The 20,226-nt window shown below is 38.0% G+C and overlaps 2 protein-coding genes across 11 annotated transcripts in view; one reads left to right on the top strand and one right to left on the bottom strand.

The window, feature by feature from the left end:
* uck1 (uridine-cytidine kinase 1) overlaps positions 1-9,409 on the top strand; it is a 29,683-nt gene extending 20,274 nt beyond the window's left edge. The window contains exon 7 of the mRNA XM_062959052.1: positions 8,664-9,409. Coding sequence (XP_062815122.1) covers positions 8,664-8,797 — 134 coding nt within the window. The 3' untranslated portion in view covers positions 8,798-9,409. The remainder of the gene's footprint in view (positions 1-8,663) is intronic.
* The window catches only part of pomt1 (protein O-mannosyltransferase 1), a 39,205-nt gene that overhangs the window by 8,360 nt on the left and 10,619 nt on the right, over positions 1-20,226 (bottom strand). For 7 of the 10 annotated variants that reach the window (XR_010000064.1, XM_062959038.1, XM_062959040.1 and 4 more), the window contains exons 5-15: positions 18,306-18,452; positions 15,828-15,933; positions 15,491-15,556; positions 13,915-14,008; positions 12,482-12,637; positions 9,409-9,539; positions 6,509-6,604; positions 3,306-3,398; positions 2,526-2,622; positions 2,347-2,439; positions 832-952 (exon numbers count right to left, since the gene is read on the bottom strand). Coding sequence is in view for 9 of the 10 variants with exons in the window: in XM_062959038.1 (XP_062815108.1) it covers positions 832-952; positions 2,347-2,439; positions 2,526-2,622; positions 3,306-3,398; positions 6,509-6,604; positions 9,409-9,539; positions 12,482-12,637; positions 13,915-14,008; positions 15,491-15,556; positions 15,828-15,933; positions 18,306-18,452 (1,200 nt within the window). In the remaining variant the exon portion in view is untranslated. Of the gene's footprint in view, positions 1-831; positions 953-2,346; positions 2,440-2,525; positions 2,623-3,305; positions 3,399-6,508; positions 6,605-9,408; positions 9,540-12,481; positions 12,638-13,914; positions 14,009-15,490; positions 15,557-15,827; positions 15,934-18,305; positions 18,453-20,226 lie in introns of those variants that run through there. The other 3 variants (XM_062959039.1, XM_062959041.1, XM_062959042.1) reach the window with 3 other exon arrangements.

The raw sequence follows: 20,226 nt of genomic DNA, 5'->3' as shown, positions 1-20,226 counted from the left end.
TATAGGTTGAAGATTTGTAAAGAGAGTCCATGATGTAATGGGTTGACTAGAAAGGAATGTGTCAACAGCGGATTGGCTGAGCCAGCCAAGAGCCAGAATTCCGATTGGCTGCTGTCTCTAGCTTGCTGCTGAGACAAATGGATTTAACTGCCACTTTCACCTCGGAGAGAGCGCTGACTGGAAACAGTCAGGAAAGAAATGGCTGCCAACTCTCCGAAGCCAGATTATTTAAGGAAATGAGGCATATTTAAAAACTGTTTATTCTCTCTGTTCTCTGTGTGAATTCAGAGAGACTGCTGTATATATTGTTGCCCTGTTTGATCTTTTGAACTGAAGTAAAGATACTGTTACTTGATACACAAGCCTGAGTGACACTTTTATTATACTGCAGGGTATATCTTGGTTCAGAAACTGTGGTAAAGCTTCTATTTATTTATTTATATCTACAACTTCTAACACAATGGTCTCCAAGAACTAAAATATGGTCCGGGACTTCAATGTTACTACACTGTTCCGAATCAGCACCCCAAATTACCAAAGCTGACCAAAAACTGATTCGTAACCCTTTTGGTACTAATGTCGGAGAGTGGTTTCTGGTCAAGAAAAGGTTGGGAACCACTGATAGATAATGGCTTCGAAAGTGAATTTTGAATCTAAACATTACCTGGGCCAACTTCGGCCCTCCCTCCAGGTGTTTTGGACTCCAACTCCCACAATTCCTAACAGCCTACCGGCTGTTAGGAATTGTGGGAGTTGGAGTCCAAAACGCCTGGAGGGAGGGCCGAAGTTGGCCCAGGCCTGGCCTTGGTTCAGCTCGGGTTCCAGACTCACTTTTGCCATAGCGGTGCTCCTCCACGTTCCAGAGCATGCTGGGGTGGTGCCCCTTGGAGGCCTTCTCCCCCACCACCTCCAGCTGCCGGTAGCCCCACGGCGGGAGGGAGGCCCCGCTCAGCTGCAAAGGAGAGAAGCAGACGCAAATATCATATATGAGACCTATATCAGATAGTAGCCCAAAGACATGTTGCCAGAAGGCCCCTCTGAAGCCGGTCTACAAAAGTGTCCTGCCAGACCCAGAATGAGAGCGAGAGAAAACAGAAAAGTGCCTGACAAAGTCTCACTTGCACGTGCTCAAAAGTGTTGGGTATAAAAACTAGAGTGCAGAGTTTTAAAAAGTGATTCAGTCTGTGCTCTGATGAGGCACAGGGAAGATTGATCCCAGATTGAGGGGATCAGGGAGACTCAATTGTTCATTTTGAGTCGGTGTAAAATAAGTTTGGTGACTTATTTAATGTCGCCTGTGTCCTGGTAAGGAACAGAGAATCTGTGATCGTATATCACAGCGGTGACTGCGGTTTAAAAGTAGCAGAGGATGAAGTTCTAACTACTTTGGGTGAAAGAAATGACACTTTGGGGAGTTTGCCTTGCCTCATTCTAGTATTGTAACTGTTAATAAAAGTGCCTCTAAGTGAGAAACAATATCGTAACCACTAAGCTCCGTGCCTGAATAAACTTGTTCTTGTTTCTCAAACATCTAAGCCTCTGTCGCATATATTATAAACCACTAGCTGTGCCCTGCCACGTGTTGCTGTGGCGAAGTCTGGTGGTATGGGAAATAAAGTATTGAGGAATTGGTGATAGTTAAGGTAAAGGGTAAAGGTGTGGAGTCCAGATAATCCAGTTAAAGCAGATAATATAAGATTATATGGGTTATATAGCTGTGTGGAAGGGCCTTGAGTCTACACTGCCATATAATCCAGTTAAAATCTGATAATCTGTATTTTATAGGCAGTGTGGAAGAGGCCTAAGTGAGACCTAACTCTGACTGTCCCCTGGGCTGAGTGGGTTGCTAGGAGACCAAGTGTACGGAGTTTAGCCTTCTAACTGGCAGCAATTGGATAAAAACAATTCTTCCTCTCCCTCTAATTAGGACTTTATTTTTCTTTTCTTTTTGTTGTATCAACCTAGAGGCGTGGATGAGGGGTCATGTTGTCAATTTTCGAGGTTGTGGGGTGTTTAGTTTTGTTGTTTTCGCGGTCGCCAGGAATCCATCACTCTTTTATATATATATAGAAGTTGCGTTACCATCTAAAGTGAATAAAAAGAATTTTTTTAAAGGTCTCCTCTCTGAGTCTTTGGTGGTTGCATTTTCCCATATTGGTAGCAGTGGTTATTAATTCTTTACAAATTTGGGGCAGCGGGTGGGATAAAAAGATTCCCCCTGCCTGGGAGAACCTTGGTCGTTCTTAGTCGCTTTACAAACTGGTGGCAGCGTTATAAATTCATCACAAATTGGTGGCAGTTGTTATCATTATTAGAAACAGGCAGCAGTGAGTCCCAACGCTTTACCTTGAGCACCGCGGAGGTGTTGAGGTGGACCAGCCGCACTTCGGAGAGGATCGTTTTCCAGACGTCGGCATCGGATTCCCGGTTCACGATTTCCTGGAACAGGGATGAGATTCGTCATGAACAAAGGCCAGTTCTTCCGCTTCATGCCGCAACTCCGTGGCCTTCGCCCGTTCGCTCACCAGGCGCCAGAGGTTCTGGGACGGCATGGAGACGTTGTAGTCAATGTAGCCGGAGATTTCCTGCGCGTGAGGGCTGAGCGGGGCGGCCACGTCGTGCCTGGAATGACCACAAGCCGACAGGACATGAGCCAAGAGTGTGATGCCGCAGCTAAAAAAACCAATGGGACTCTGGGCTGCATCCAAAGGAGAAGAGTATTCGGATCAAGGGAAGTCTTGGCAGCTCCTCTCTTCTGCTTTATTTGGACCTCCTCACCAAGAATAATAATAGCCCTGTGTCCCATTCCTTGTACTTGCAAAAAACCAGTCTTCAGATAGTCAGACACAACACAGGCAGATACTCGCAGAGTCACACAGGGGAGAGAGAAATTGATTTTTGTATCCTCCTTATATAGTCACCTGCCGATATATGTCATCAGTAAGACACACTGGCTGACTCAACCCCTCTCTATAAAGAGACAGAAGCACTCACGAGATCCCATACATACATATTCATTTATTCATTTACAGCATTTCTATCCCGCCCTTCTTTCTCACCCCGAAGGGGACTCAGGGCGGATCACATTACGCATATAAGGCAAACATTCAATGCCTTTTAACATAGAACAAAGACAAAGACAAACATAGGCTCCGAGCGGGCCTTGAACTCATGACCTCCTGGTCAGAGTGATTCATTGCAGTTAATTGCAGCTGGCTTGCTCTCCCGCCTGCGCCACAGCCCGGGCCCATATCTAAATGTCTGTCGTTCTATTTGGTACGACTTGAAATGCACGACGTACGTACGTGTTGAGGAAGCGTGTGGTGATGCCGTGGACGAGCTGTACGAGGTCTCCGTGGCGCACGGGGCGAGGAGGGTTGCTCACCACCAGCTGCTGCCTGGCAAGAAAGCGGGATTCAGTGCCACCAAAGAAGCCGGCGTTCGGAAGAGAGAAAGTGAGTCCCAGCGGGGAGAAAGGTGGGGTATGAATGATGATGATATATATATATATATATATAATACTAAATATATATAATATATTATAATAATATTATCTGCAGGGAAACCGACAAAACCACTGATCATATCCTCAGCTGCTGTAAGAAAATCGCACAGACAGACTACAAACAGAGGCACAACTATGTGGCCCAAATGATTCATTGGAACTTATGCCTCAAGTCCCACCTCCCAGCAGCAAAGAACTGGTGGGATCACAAACCTGCAAAAGTCTTGGAAAATGAGCACGCAAAGATACCGTGGGACTTCCGAATCCAGACTGACAAAGTTCTGGAACACAACACACCAGACATCACAGTTGTGGAAGAGAAAAAGATTTGGATCATTGATGTCACCACTGGGTGCCATGCCAAAAGATCTCAGCCGGCATTTGGAAACAACAGACATTGACAAAATTACGATCTGCCAGCTGCAAAAGGCCACCCTACTGGGATCTGCAGCATCATCCGAAAATACATCACACAGTCCTAGGCACTTGGGAAGAGTTCGACTTGTGATTTTGTGATATGAAATCCAGCATGTCTATCTTGTTTGCTGTGTCATAATAATAATAATAATAATAATAATAATAATAATAATAATAATAATAATAATAATAAAGTAGAGCCCCGGTTAACCGAGCTCCGGATCTCCCTCGGCCGGCCCCTATCCGAGCTATTTGGTCATCCGAGATGGGGCCCGCCCCTTTATCTTGGATGACCGGGGCTCTACTGTAATAATAATAATAATAATAATAATAATAATAATAATAATAGAAGCACACAGGGTCCCTTTGGCCTTGCCTCGTCCAGGATATGTGGCAAATGGGCCTCTCCAGGGCTTCGGCATCATTATTGTTATTATCATCATTATTATAATCATCATAACCATTATAGAATCATAGAATAGAGTTGGAAGAGACCACATGGGCCATCTGGTCTTATTACCATCATCATTATCGTTGTCATCATTATTATCATCGTCATTATTATCACTGTCACCATCATTATTATCATTATCATTAGTATCATTATCAATATCATTAGTAATATTGTCATCCTTATCAATGTCATTATTATCACTATCATTATGACCATCATGGCCAGCATTATCACCATTGTCATCACTTATCAACGTCAAAGAATCATAGAATACAGTAGAGTCTCACTTATCCAACATAAAAGGGCCGGCAGAACGTTGGATAAGTGAATATGTTGGATAATAAGGAGGGATTAAGGAAAAGCCTATTAAACATCAAATTCGTTTATGGTTTTACAAATTAAGCACCAAAACATCATGTTATACAACAAATTTGACAGAAAAAGTAGTTCAATACGCAGTCATGCTATGTAGCAATTACTGTATTTACAAATTTAGCACCAAAATATCACAATGTATTGAAAACATTGACTACAAAAATGCATTGGATAATCCAGAATGTTGGATAAGTGAGACTCTATTGTAATACAGGCTGTGGCGCAGGCTGGTGAGCAGCCTGCTGCAATAAATCACTCTGACCTTGAGGTCATGAGTTCGAGGTGAGCACCCGTCAATTAAAAATAAAATAAAATAAAAATAGTCCCTGCTCGTTGCTGACCTAGCAACCCGAAAGATAGCTGCATCCATCAAGTAGGAAATAAGGTACCACTTACAAAGTGGGGAGGCAAATTTAACTAATTTACGATGTTGGAATGAGGAAGTGCGGTCACAGTGGATGATGAAGCAGCTGCTCCCCCCTGTGGCCAGAATGGAACATCCCTCAGGAGAAGGTTAAATTGCCTCTGCGTCTGTCTCTGTCTCGGTACTATGTGTTTATGGGCATTGAATGTTTGCCTTATATGTATATAATGTGATCCGCCCTGAGTCCCCTTCGGGGTGAGAAAGAAGGGCGGAATAGAAATATAAATACTGTAAATAAATAAAAATAACTAAATACATGGCCATGTAGTCCAACCCCCTGCCATGCAGGAAAAGCACAATCAAATAATAATAATAATAATAATAACAACTTTATTTTTATACCCCGCCTCTATCTCCCCAAAGGGGACTCAGGGCGGCTGACATGGGGCCGAGCCCGAATAAAAACAATAGCAATATAAAACACAACAATAGACAAAAAACATGCACAATTATAAAAATTCAATCAAAGGGCCCCTGACATCGTCATCACTATTATCGTGGTCATAATCATCATCTCCGACCCAAAAAGAGACCCAAAGGGAGCGGGACCAGGCCTTGTTCTCTTGCTAACCTTCTGGGTCAGAAAAAGAACATCAGGAAGAACTTCCAAACTATATGTTGTCGAAGGCTTTCATGGCCGGGATCACAGGGTTGTTGTATGTTTTCCGGGCTGTTGTTATTTTATTATTATTATTATTATTATTATTATTATTATTATTATTATTATTATTGTGTTGTCAAAGGCTTTCATGGCCGGGATCACAGGGTTGTTGCATGTTTTCCGGGCTGTATGATCATGTTCTAGAAGTATTCTCTCCTGACGTTTCGCCCACATCTATGGCAGGCATCCTCAGAGGTTGTGAGGTGTGTGGTGTTAGCTGGCCCTGATTGTTTCACCACCTCTGAGGATGCCTGCCCTAGATGTGGGCGAAACGTCAGGAGAGAATACTTCTAGAACATGGCCAGACAGCCCGGAAAACAGGCAACAACTTCCAGACTGTTCAACAGCGGAACTCTCTGCCTCAGTGTTCCATGGAGGCGCCTTCTTTGGAGGCTTTTAAGCAGAGGCTGGGTGGCCATTTGTCAGGGTTGCCTGGATGATGCTTTTCCTGCAAGAACGGGGTCAGGCTGGATGGACTTTAGAGGCCCCTTCCGACTCTAGGATCCTACGAAATGCAAACCGGACTTAGCTCCGGAAATGAGAAGACTTCTAAAGTTGACCCTAAGTCTGGACTTTGTTTGGGGGCTTTGATGCCACACTTGATGCCACACTCCTCTCCCTTTCCAATGGCAGGCCATTGCCCAAAACTGAAAGCGCAAGTGTCAAACTCACGTCCCGGGGTCCTTGACGATCCACCAGTTGTTGACGTCTTTGAAGGGGTAGCAGGTCACCTGCTGCTGGTGGGAGCTGCCCCGCCCGTCTTCATACCTGCCCGGGAAGGAGGAAGCGGGAGACACAGCGCACACGTCAAGACTGGGAGACAGGCAAAACAATCACATCATCATTATTATTATTATTATTATTATTATTATTATTATTATTATTATTATTATTATTATTATTATATGACACAGCAAACAAGATAGATATGCTGGATTTGTTGTTATTATTATTGTTGTTGTTGTTGTTGTTGATGATGTTGTTGTTGTTGTATAAGGCTCTCATAGAAGCCCCAACCGTAATATAATATTATGATAATATATTAGGGCTCTCATTTAATAATAATAATAATAATAATAATAATAATAATAATAACAACTTCAAAAGGCCACCCTACTGGGATCTGCACGCATCATCCGAAAATACATCACACAGTCCTAGACACTTGGGAAGTGTTCGACTTGTGATTTTGTGATACGAAATCCAGCAGATCTATCTTGTTTGCTGTGTCATAATATAATAATAAAATAATAATAATAACAATAATAATACATCACACAGTCCTAGACACTTGGAAAGTGTTCGACTTGTGATTTTGTGACACGAAATCCAGCATGTCTATCTTGTTTGCTGTGTCATAATAAAATAATAATAATAATAATAATAATAATAATAATAATAATAATACATCACACAGTCCTAGACACTTGGGAAGTGTTCGACTTGTGATTTTGTGATACGAAATCCAGCATGTCTATCTTGTTTGCTGTGTCATACAATAAAATAATAATAATAATAATAATAATAATAATAATAATAATAATAATAATAATAATAATAATTTTTTTTTATATCCCGCCCTATCTCCTCGAGGGGACTCAGGACGGTTTCCAACAAAAAACAGCAAACATTCAACGTCAAAATTATCTAAACAAAAACAAATAGACAACCCAACCGAAACCCAGACATAAGTCCACGTCTATAACAGATTATAATATAACCAATCCAACATTACAACGAAACACACATCTAACCAAGTTTTTAAAACATTTTAATTAAAAAAAGTGCTGGAAACAAAAAATGGCTAAGTAAATCCCCGATAAATAAAAAATAGAAATGCTCCCAATAGGAATAATACGACAACAAAAATGAACATATACAGTAGAGTCTCACTTATCCAAGCTAAACAGGCCGGCAGAAGCTTGGATAAGCAAATATGTGGGATAATAAGGAGGGATTAAGGAAAAGCCTATTAAACATCAAATTAGGTTATGATTTTACAAATTAAGCACCAAAACATCATGTTAGACAACAAATTTGACAGGAAAAGTAGTTCAACACGCAGGAATGTTATGTTGTAATTACAGTAGAGTCTCACTTATTCAACATAAACGGGCCAGCAGAACGTTGGATAATTGAATATGTTGGATAATAAGGAGGGATTAAGGAAAAGCCTATTAAACATCAAATTAGGTTATGATTTTACAAATGAAGCACCAAAACATCATGGCAGAAAAAGTAGTTCAATACGCAGTAATGTTGTGTTGTAATTACTGTGTTTACGAAGTTAGCACCAAAATATCACAATATACTGGAAAAAATCGACTACAAAAATGGCTTGGATAATCCAGAGGCTTGGATAAGCGAGGCTTGGATAAATGAGACTCTACTGTACATGTATATGTGTGTGTGTGTGTGTGTGTGTGTGTGTGTGTGTGTGTGTATGTGTATATATATATATATATATATATATATATATATATATATATATATATATCAGGCATGGGCAAACTTGGGCCCTGTTGGTGTTTTGGACTTCAACTCCCACAATTCCTGGCCTCAGGCCCCTTCCTTTTCCCCCTCAGCCGCTTAAGCGGCTGAGGGGGAAAAGGAAAGGGCCTGAGGCCAGGAATTGTGGGAGTTGAAGTCCAAAACACCAGCAGGGCCCAAGTTTGCCCATGCCTGATATATATATGTGTGTGTGTGTGTGTGGATGGACCTAAGCAACTCGAAAGACAGTTGCATCTGTTGAGTAAAATAAAAAGGTACCACTTTATGTGGGGATGCTAATTTAACTAACTTATGGCACCATTAAAAAACCTTCCAGCAGTGTGCAGAAGAATGAGGAAGTACTCCATCAAGGACTCGGTGTCACAAGTGGACGGTGCATACCCTAATGAAGCCGGAAGCTGGGAAATGTTAAATTGCCTCTGTGTCTGTCTAGATATGTTGTATGTCTAATGGCGGCCAGGATCAATTTCGCCAAGGTGTGGAGATCAAAGGAGAAACCAACCATAGATCAATGGATTTTGAAGATAATGGATATTATGAACATGGATGTACTGACTCAAACACTAAAACACTTCCAAGGAATGAAATGCAAAAAAACAGACTGGTCACCATTAAAGAAATATATGTTGCAGAGGAAAATGAAAATGATAATAACGATCTAGAAGAGAAAGTAAGAATGATATAAAGCAAGGTCTAGACAAGAGTAGGGGAAGCCACAGTGAATATTAATGATGCGAAAAGTATAGACCGCAAAGGAGGAGATTGGAAGTTGACGAAACCCCTTACCCCCCCCCCCCCCGGTTCCCCGTACCCCATTATCCCTGGAAACAGACACATAGTACAGAGTAGATAGACCCATAGAGTAGTTCTATCCTTTCCTACTTTCCTATCCCTATGATTGTTCCCCCACTTTTTAATGTATTTTTTTTTTTGAAAAGAGGTTTCACAATAAAAATTTACTTGAGAAATAATGGCACTGAATGTTTGGCAGGTAGATGTGCATTGTGATCCGCCCTGAGTGAGAAAGAGCGGGATAGAAATACTGTAAATAAATAAAATACCTGATGGGGTAGGTGTTCTTGTGCGAATGGAGCCAGCAGGGCAAGGGTTTGCCCAGGACGTTGCGCAGCGTGACCTGGGAGCCGTAGGCCACCTCCAGCGGCTGACCCCGCGTGACCCGGGAGAGACCCCCCTGGGAGGAGGAACCAAAGAGGAAAGGGCCGGTGATGGAGGAACAATAACAATAGCAAGTTTATTCAGGCACAGAGCTTAGTGCAAGGGTCCCCAAACTAAGGCCCGGGGGCCGGATGCGGCCCTCCAAGGTCATTTACCTGGCCCCCGCCCTCAGTTTTATAATATAATATTTTTAAATCAGTTTTAATAATATAATATATTGTATATACATATAATATTAATAATTCTCTTATGTTATACAATATAATACTAATAGTACAGTAGAGTCTCACTTATCCAACATAAACGGGCCGGCAGAATGTTGGATAAGCGAATATGTTGGATAATAAGGAGACATTAAGGAAAAGCCTATTAAACATCAAATTAGGTTATGATTTTACAAATTAAGCACCAAAACATGTTATACAACAAATTTGACAGAAAAAGCAGTTCAATACGCAGTAATGTTATGTTGTAATTACTGTATTTAGGAATTTAGCACCAAAATATCACGATATTTTGAAAACATTGACTACAAAAATGCGTTGGATAATCCAGAATGTTGGATAAGTGAGTGTTGGATAAGTGAGACTCTACTGTAATACCATATAATAATATTAATTGTATGTTATACATTACATATTATATAATAGTATAGTGATATAGTTCAATATAGTAATATTTAATGCTAATATTGTGCTATGCTAATAATATAATATATTGTATGTACATATAATATTGATAATAATGTTATAATGTAATACAATATAACACTAATAATAATACCATATAATAATATTAATTATATGTTATATATTACATATAATATTACAGTATAGTGGTATAGTTCAATATAGTAATATATAATGCTAATATTGTGCTATGCTAATAATATAATATATTGTATGTACATATAATATTGATAATAATATTATAATGTAATACAATATAACACTAATAATAATACCATATAATAATATTAATTATATGTTATATATTACATATAATATTACAGTATAGTGGTATAGTTCAATATAGTAATATATAATGCTAATATTGTGCTATGCTAATAATACAATATATTGTATGTACATATAATATTGATAATAATATTATAATGTAATACAATATAACACTAATAATAATACCATATAATAATATTAATTATATGTTATATATTACATATAATATTACAGTATAGTGGTATAGTATATATAATATATAATGCTAATATTGTGCTATGCTAATAATACAATATATTGTATGTACATACAGCTGCTCTGAGTCCCCTTCGGGGTGAGAAGGGTGGGATATAAATGTAATAAATAAATGCAGTAAATAAATAATTAATTTTAGACTTAGGCTCGGCCAAAGTCTGACATGACTTGAAGGCACAAAACAACAACAACAACAATCCTAATTAACTTGACAATCTCATTGGCCAGTAGCAGGCCCACACTTTCCATTGAAATCCTAATAGGTTTATGTTGGTTAAAATTGTTTTCATTTTTAAATATTGTATTGTTCTTTCGTTGTTGTTGTTGTTGTTGAACTACAAATAAGACATGTGCAGTGTGCATAGGAATTTGTTTGCATTTTTTTTCAAATGATAATTTGGCCCCTCAACAGTCTGAAGGATTGTGGACCGGCCTCTGCTTAAAAAGTTTGGGGACCCCTGGCTTAGTGGTTACAATGTTGTTTCTCCTTAGAGGCACTTTTATTAACAGTTACACTACTAGAATGAAATGAGTCAAACTCCCTAAAGTGTCCCTTCTTTTACTTAAAGTACAGTAGAGTCTCGTTTATCCAAGCTTCTGGATAATCCAAGCCATTTTTGTAGTCAATGTTTTCAATATATCGTGATATTTTGGTGCTAAATTAGTAAATACAGTAATTACTACATAGCATTACTGTGTATTGAACTACTTTTTCTGTCAAATTAGTTGTCTAACATGATGTTTTGGTGATTAATTAGTAAAATCATAACCTAATTTGGTGTTTAATAGGCTTTTCCTTAATCCCTCCTTATTATCCAAGATATTCGCTTATCCAAGCTTCTGCCGGCCCATTTAGCTTGGATAAGTGAGACTCTACTGTATAGTAATACATAATGCTAATATTGTGCTATGCTAATATAATAATAATAATAATAATATACATTACTACGTATTGAACTACTTTTTCTGTCAAATTTGTTGTATAACATGATGTTCTGGTGCTTAACTTGTAAAATCATACGGTAGGGTTGTTGTATGTCTTTCGGGCTGTATGGCCATGTTCCAGAAGTATTCTCTCCTGACGTTTCGCCCACATCTATGGCAGGCATCCTCAGAGGTTGGGAGGTATCTGAGGATGCCTGCCATAGATGTGGGCGAAACGTCAGGAGAGAATACTTCTGGAACATGGCCATACAGCCCGAAAGACATACAACAACTCTGTGATCCCGGCCATGAAAGCCTTCGACAACAAATCATAACCTAATTTGATGTTTAATAGGCTTTTCCTTAATCCCGCCTTATTATCCAAGATATTCGCTTATCCAAGCTTCTGCCAGCCTGTTTAGCTTGGATAAGTGAGACTCTACTGTAGTTAGAACTTCTTCCTTCTACTACTTTTAAACCGAAGTCACCCTGCGATATACAATCACAGATTCTCTGTTCCTTACCAGGACACAGACTACATTAAATAAGTCATTAAACTTATTTTAAACCGACTCAAAATGAACAATTGAGTCTCCCTGTTCCCCTCAGCCTAGGATCAATCTTCCCTGTGCCTCCTCAGAGCACAGACTGAATCCCTTTTTTAAACTCTGCACTTTTTTCAACAAAACGACAGTTGGCTCCGCCTACTTCTCCATGGCAACCAGCCCCTGAGTGCTGAGATGCAATAACTGTAATACTTACCCTTTTAAAGCACAAACACACAATTAAACCAAAAGTTCATACGTCATTACAGCCTCACCTCCAAGCTGGCCTGGAAGGCGCTGCTCATGATCTGGTCGTGGGGCCCCGAGCGGTAGAGCAAGGCCAGGTGGAGGTAGAAGAAGGACAGGTAGGCGCCCGCCGGGAGCAGCACCAGCGCCAGCACTCGGGCCCCGCAGTGGCCCAGGAGGGAGGCCTGGAAACAGAATGGCATGGCACCGCATTGTCACCTCCGCATTTGAGGAAACAATAATAATAATAATAATAAAACTTTATTTATACCCCGCCACCATCTCCCCAATGGGGACTCGGGGCGGCTTACATGGGGCCATGCCCGGGAAAAATACAATATAACACAATATAAAAACAACATATCATAATACAATTACAACAATACAATAAAGAATCATATACAGTACAACACAAAATCCAAAGAGCAGTATAACAGGGCAGGCCGCACTGACACTCAGTTAAAACTCGGGGTGAGAAAAGGATAAGAAAACGGATAAGAATAAAACCACAGGGAACTAAGGAAAAGATAGCAGACAGTCTAGAGGATAAATAATGGGGGCGTAACAAAAGCATGTAACAGTTACTCTCCGAAAGCACATCGGAAGAGCCATGTTTTTAGATCTTTCCTAAAGTCTGAAAGAGTGGGGGCTTGCCTGATTTCAATGACACAGAGATGCTGATGAGCCTCGGATTTCCCTTTATACATTCTGCTCACTCGGTTTATTTAATACTTTTAGACCATGGGTCTTTCACGTACAGAACAAAAGTGGAGAGAAGTGAGAGGCAAATAAAAACAACAACAATAACAATAGTCTGGAGCCACTTTGTCATCCTTCTTGAGCCTCCGGTGGCTTAGGGGATAAAAGCCTCGTGACTTGAAGGTTGGGTTGCTGACCTGAAGGCTGCCAGGTTCGAATCCCATCCGGGGAGAGTTTGGATGAGCTCCCTCTGTCAGCCCCAGCTCCATGCGGGGACAGGAGAGAAGCCTCCCACAAGGATGGTAAAAGCATCAATACATTTGGGCAACGTCCCCTGGGCAACGTCCTTGCAGACGGCCAATTCTCTCACTCCAGAAGCAACTCCGGTTATCTTGAGTTTACAACTTATAAAATCTATCTTGAGTTTACAACTTGTAAAGTTGTAACTTTACAACTTACAATTTAGCTTTCTATTATTGTAACCTCGCTGGTTTTAATTTTATGTTTTATTAAGTGCGTTTTTATTTCATAGGTTAATGTTCAGATTTTATAACCGGTGCATGTTTTGTTTATTGATGAATTGTATACTATGATTGTTTTCTTTTTGATATCTCTGTGAGCCACCCCGAGACCCCTTCGGGGGAGATGGAGGCGGGATATAAATAAACACATTATTATTATTATTATTATTATTATTATTATTATTATTATTATTATTATTATTATTATTATTATAGATAATATAAGACATTGGGATACATACGCTGGACAAGGTCTGGTCACCGATCAGCTGCCAGGCATGGACTCCTCCGACGGCAAGAATCAGGCCGTACGTGAAGAAGCCCATGTATTTCACCCTGAGGACAAAGCGTTCAGTCAGGCGGAATAAGCATATAAGTTCCAGTAACATGTATTGTTTACAAACATTTCGGGGAGAGGCAGATAAGAAATAAAATTATTATTATTATTGACACAAAGACAGAGTATGACACAGCAAACGAGATGTCTATGCTGGATTTCATATCACAAAATCACAAGTCGAACACTTCCCAAGCGTTTAGGACTGTGTAATGTATTATTATTATTATTATCAACACAACGACGTTGTATGGCACAGCAAACAAGAAAGACATGCTGGATTTCGTTTCGCAAAACCACAAGTCGAACACTTCCCAAGTATCTAGGACTGTGTGATGTATTTTCTGATGATGTGTGCAGATCCCAGTAGGGTGGCCTTTTGCAGTTGGCAGATGGTGATTTTGTCAATGTCTATTGTTTCCAAATGCCGGCTGAGATCTTTTGGCACAGCACTCGGTGTGCCCATCACCACCGGGACCACCTGCACTGGTTTCTGCCAGAGTCTTTGAAGCTCAATCTTGAGGTCCTGACAGCGGCTGAGTTTTTCCTGTTGTTTTTCATCTATGCGACTGTCACCTGGGATGGCGACATCAATGACCCAAACCTTGTTCTTTTCCACAACTGTGATGTCTGGTGTGTTGTGTTCCAGAACTTTGTCAGTCTGGATTCGGAAGTCCCACAGTATCTTTGCATGTTCATTTTCCAATACTTTTGCAGGTTTGTGATCCCACCAGTTCTTTGCTGCTGGCAGGTGGTCCTTGAGGCATTATTATTATTATTATTATTATTATTATTATTATTATTATTATTATTTTATTTATTTGTACCCCACTTTGTTTCCCAACTGAGACCCAAAGCAGCTATATATCTATTACTATTATTATAATTATTATTACTATTATGTTTATTTATGCACTGCTTTATCTCTCCCGAAGGAGTCTTAAAGTTGCTACGTATTATTGTTATTATTATTATTATTATTATTACATTTATTTACTCCTTGCTTTATCTCTCCTGAAGGAGACTCAAAGCGGCAATGTATATTATTATTATTATTATTATTATTATTATTATTATTATTATTTATACTCTGCTTTATCTCTCACAAAGGAAACTCAAAGTAGCTATGTATCTATTATTATTATTATTATTATTATTGACACAAAGAGTATGACACAGCAAACGAGATGTCTATGCTGGATTTCATATCACAAAATCACAAGTCGAACACTTTCCAAGCGTTTAGGACTGTGTGATGTATTATTATTATTATTATTATTATTATTACTACATTAAGGCTGGTGTTGTTGTATTTAAGCCATCCCTTCGGGGAGATGGAGGCGGGATATAAAAATAAAGTAGTAGTAGTAGTAGTAGTAGTTGTTATTATTATTATTATTATTATTATTAAAAATAAAGTAGCAGTAGTAGTTGTTGTTTTTGTTGTTGTTGTTAATATTATTACATTAAGGCTGGCTTACCCAACAGCACAGGAGCAGCAAAGTCCGGTGAGCAAAAGCCAGAACCACCATCTTGCAGAAAAGGGGCTGAAATAACAAAAAACAAAATTAAATATATACACATAATAAAAGTGAAAATATGTGTGTGTGTGTCTGGGGTGTCCAGGGCAAATGTGCCCAACATCACAAACTTTAAGTCCTGATGGAGTTTCTGGGGTGAACCTGGCATGATGGGAGTTGTAGTTCACCCACAACCTTATGCGTTTTGTACCATTAACTGACTTTTTCAAATCACCCGGGCAATGCCAGGGACCCAAGCTGGTAGATAATAAAATCCCAGTCCCCAGGTGCTCTTTACCTTTGGGAATTGTGGAACTTCAGGTAGGACAAGAGGGCCAAAAGGATGAAGAAGATCAGGACGGACTCGAGCAGCATCAGCCTGGACTGAGTGATCAAGGAGTTCTCTACAAGGAGACACAGAGATTGCCAGGAGAGGACAAAGTGGCTCCAGACTATTGTTATTGTTGTTGTTACTTTTATTTGCAGCCCGCTTTTTCTCTCTACAAAGCAGCTTACAATATAACCGGTTCGTTCTCCTCTTTGTGCCAAATGGCAACCTGTTGCAGTTGCATATTATTATTATTATTATTGACACAAAGACAGAGTATGACACAGCAAACGGGATACATATGCTGGATTTCTATTATTATTATTATATTATTATTATTATTGACACAAAGACAGAGTATGACACAGCAAACGGGATACATATGCTGGATTTCTATTATTATTATTATTATATTATTATTGACACAAAGACAGAGTATGACACAGCAAACGGGATACATATGCTGGATTTCTATTATTATTATTATATTATTATTATTATTGACACAAAGACAGAGTATGACACAGCAAACGGGATACATATGCTGGATTTCTATTATTATTATATTATTATTATTATTATTGACACAAAGACAGAGTATGACACAGCAAATGGGATACATATGCTGGATTTCTATTATTATTATTATATTATTATTATTGACACAAAGACAGAGTATGACACAGCAAACGGGATACATATGCTGGATTTCTATTATTATTATATTATTATTATTGTTATTGACACAAAGACAGTATGACACAGCAAACGGGATACATATGCTGGATTTCTATTATTATTATATTATTATTATTGTTATTGACACAGACAGTATGACACAGCAAATGGGATACATATGCTGGATTTCTATTATTATTAAATTATTATTATTATTATTATTGACACAAAGACAGAGTATGACACAGCAAACGAGATATAAATGCTGGATTACTATTATTACTATTATTATTATTGACACGAGGACAGAGTATGACGCAAACAAGATGTAAATGATGGATTTCTATTATTATTATTATTGACACAAAGAAATAGATATGCTGGATTTCGTATTTGCTGTGTCATAATAAAATAATAATAATAGAAATCCATCATTATTATTATTATTATTATTATTATTATTGACACAAAGAGTATGACAGCAAACGAGATAAAAATGCTGGATTTCTATTATTATTGACACAAGGACAGAGTATGACACAGCAAATGAGATATAAATGATGGATTTCAATTATTATTATTATTTTTATTATTGACACAAGGACAGAGTATGACACAGCAAATGAGATATAAATGCTGGATTTCTATTATTATTATTATTGACACAAGGACAGAGTATGACATAGCAAATGAGATATAAATGCTGGATTTCTATTATTATTATTATTATTATTATTATTATTATTGACACAAGGACAGAGTATGACACAGCAAATGAGATATAAATGCTGGATTTCTATTATTATTATTATTATTATTATTATTACTGATACAAAGAGTATGACATAGCAAACGAGATATAAATGCTGGATTTCTATTATTATTATTATTATTGACACAAGGACAGAGTATGATGCAGCAAAGGAGATGTAAATGATGGATTTCTATTATTATTATTATTACTGATACAAAGAGTATGACATAGCAAACGAGATATAAATGCTGGATTTCTATTATTATTATTATTATTGACACAAGGACAGAGTATGATGCAGCAAAGGAGATGTAAATGATGGATTTCTATTATTATTATTATTACTGATACAAAGAGTATGACATAGCAAACGAGATATAAATGCTGGATTTCTATTATTATTATTATTATTGACACAAAGACAGAGTATGACACAGCAAATGAGATATAAATGCTGGGTTTCTATTATTATTATTATTATTATTATTATTATTATTATTATTATTATTATTGACACAATGCCAAACAAGATATAAATGCCGGATTACTATTATTATTATTATTATTGACACAAAGACAGAGTATGACACAGCAAATGAGATATAAATGCTGGGTTTCTATTATTATTATTATTATTATTATTATTATTATTATTGACACAAAGCCAGACGAGATATAAATGCTGGATTACTACTACTACTATTATTATTATTATTATTATTGACACAAAGACAGAGTATGACACAGCAAATGAGATATAAATGCTGGGTTTCTATTATTATTATTATTATTATTATTATTATTATTATTATTATTATTATTATATCCTACTTTTATCTCTGTGATGGCAAAACGGCTCCAGACAATTATTATCATCATTCTGGTATTACCATTTCTATCCCGCTTGCTCTCTCTAAAGTGAATCTCAGTGCCCTGACCATGTCTGTTACAGAACTCCAATATGCCGATGATAACGTAGTTTGTGGGAAGAACAAGGGCCGTGGGTCTTGACTCACCCAATAAGATGAGGACGGCGGCTCCCAAGGCGACAACATGCGAGAAGCGCATCTCCACCAGGATCTGGTAGGACAAGGGCACCGCGAGTGCGCCGGACACGGCGGGAAGGAGGCGCAAGGCCCAGACCGGCACGTTCGGAGTGTATTCTGCAAGAGGGAGAGCCAAGGGACAAGCATCCGGCTTACAAACAACCCAGAGTTAAGAATGAGGCTGGGCTAGATGGCCTTTGGGGCTCACTTCCACATCTGTGATGCTATATCTAGATCAGGGGTCCTCAAACTTTTAAAGCAGAGGGCTGGTCCACAATCCTTCAGACCAGGGGTCCCCAAACTAAGGCCCGGGGGCCGGATGCGGCCCTCCAAGGTCATTGACCTGGCCCCCGCCCTCCGTTTTATAATATAATATTTTTATATCAGTTTTAATAATATAATATATTGTATATACATATAATATTTATAATAATCTTATATTATACAATATAATACTAATAGTAATACCCTATAATAATATTAATTATATGTTATACATTACATATTATATAATAGTATAGTGGTATAATTTAATATAGTAATATATAATGCTAATACAGTAGAGTCTCACTTATCCAACATAAACGGGCCGGCAGAATGTTGGATAAGCAAATATGTTGGATAATAAGGAGGGATTAAGGAAAAGCCTATTAAACATCAAATTAGGTTATGATTTTACAAATTAAGCACCAAAACATCATGTTATACAACAAATTTGACAGAAAAAGTAGTTCAATATGCAGTAATGCTATGTAGTAATTACTGTATTTACGAATTTAGCACCAAAACATCACAATGTATTGAAAACATTGATTACAAAAATGCGTTGGATAATCCAGAACGTTGGATAAGCGAGTGTTGGATAAGTGAGACTCTACTGTATTGTGTTATGCTGCTCTGAGTCCCTTCGGGGTGAGAAGGGTGGGATATAAATATAGTAAATAAATGCAGTAAATAAATTATTAATTTTAGACTTAGGCTCGGCCAAAGTCTGACATGACTTGAAGGCACACAACAACAACAACAATCCTAATTAACTTGACAATCTCATTGGCCAGTAGCAGGCCCACACTTTCCATTGAAATCCTAATAGGTTTATGTTGGTTAAAATTGTTTTCATTTTTAAATATTGTATTGGTCTTTCATTGTTGTTGTTGTTGTTGCTGCACTACAAATAAGACATGTGCAGTATGCATAGGAATTTGTTTGTATTTTTTTTCAAATGATAATTCGGCCCCTCAACAGTCTGAAAGATTGTGGACCGGCCCTCTGCTTAAAAAGTTTGGGGACCCCTGCTTCAGACTGTTGAGGGGCTGAATTATCATTTGGAAAATTAAAAAAAAAACGAACAAATTCCTATGCACACTGCATATGTCTAATTTGTAGTGCAAAACAACAACAATAACAATGAAAGACCAATACAATATTTAAAAATGAAAATAATTTTAACCAACATAAACCTATCAGGATTTCAATAGGAAGTGTGGGCCTGCTTCTGGCCAATGAGATATTCAAGTTAATTAGGATTGTTGTTGTTGTTGTTGTTGTGTGTCTTCAAGTCATTTCAGACTTTGGGAGAGCCTAAATCCAAAATTATTTATTTATTCATTTACTACATTTATTTACTACATTTAAATCCCACCCTTCTCATCCCGAAGGGAACTCAGAGCAGCTGTATGTACATACAATATATAATATTATTAGCATAGCACAATATTAGCATTATATATTACTATATTGAACTATACCACTATACTGTAATATTATATGTAATATATCACATATAATTAATATTATTATATGGTATTATTATTAGTATTGTATAAAATGATAATATTATTATCAATATCATATGTATATACAATATATTATATTATTAAAACTGATATAA

The sequence above is a fragment of the Anolis carolinensis genome, unplaced genomic scaffold (genome assembly GCF_035594765.1).
Source record: "Anolis carolinensis isolate JA03-04 unplaced genomic scaffold, rAnoCar3.1.pri scaffold_7, whole genome shotgun sequence".
In the NCBI taxonomy this organism is placed as follows: domain Eukaryota; kingdom Metazoa; phylum Chordata; class Lepidosauria; order Squamata; family Dactyloidae; genus Anolis; species Anolis carolinensis.
Note: the sequence above shows the minus strand (reverse complement) of the source record. Positions and strands in the feature narration are given on the sequence as shown.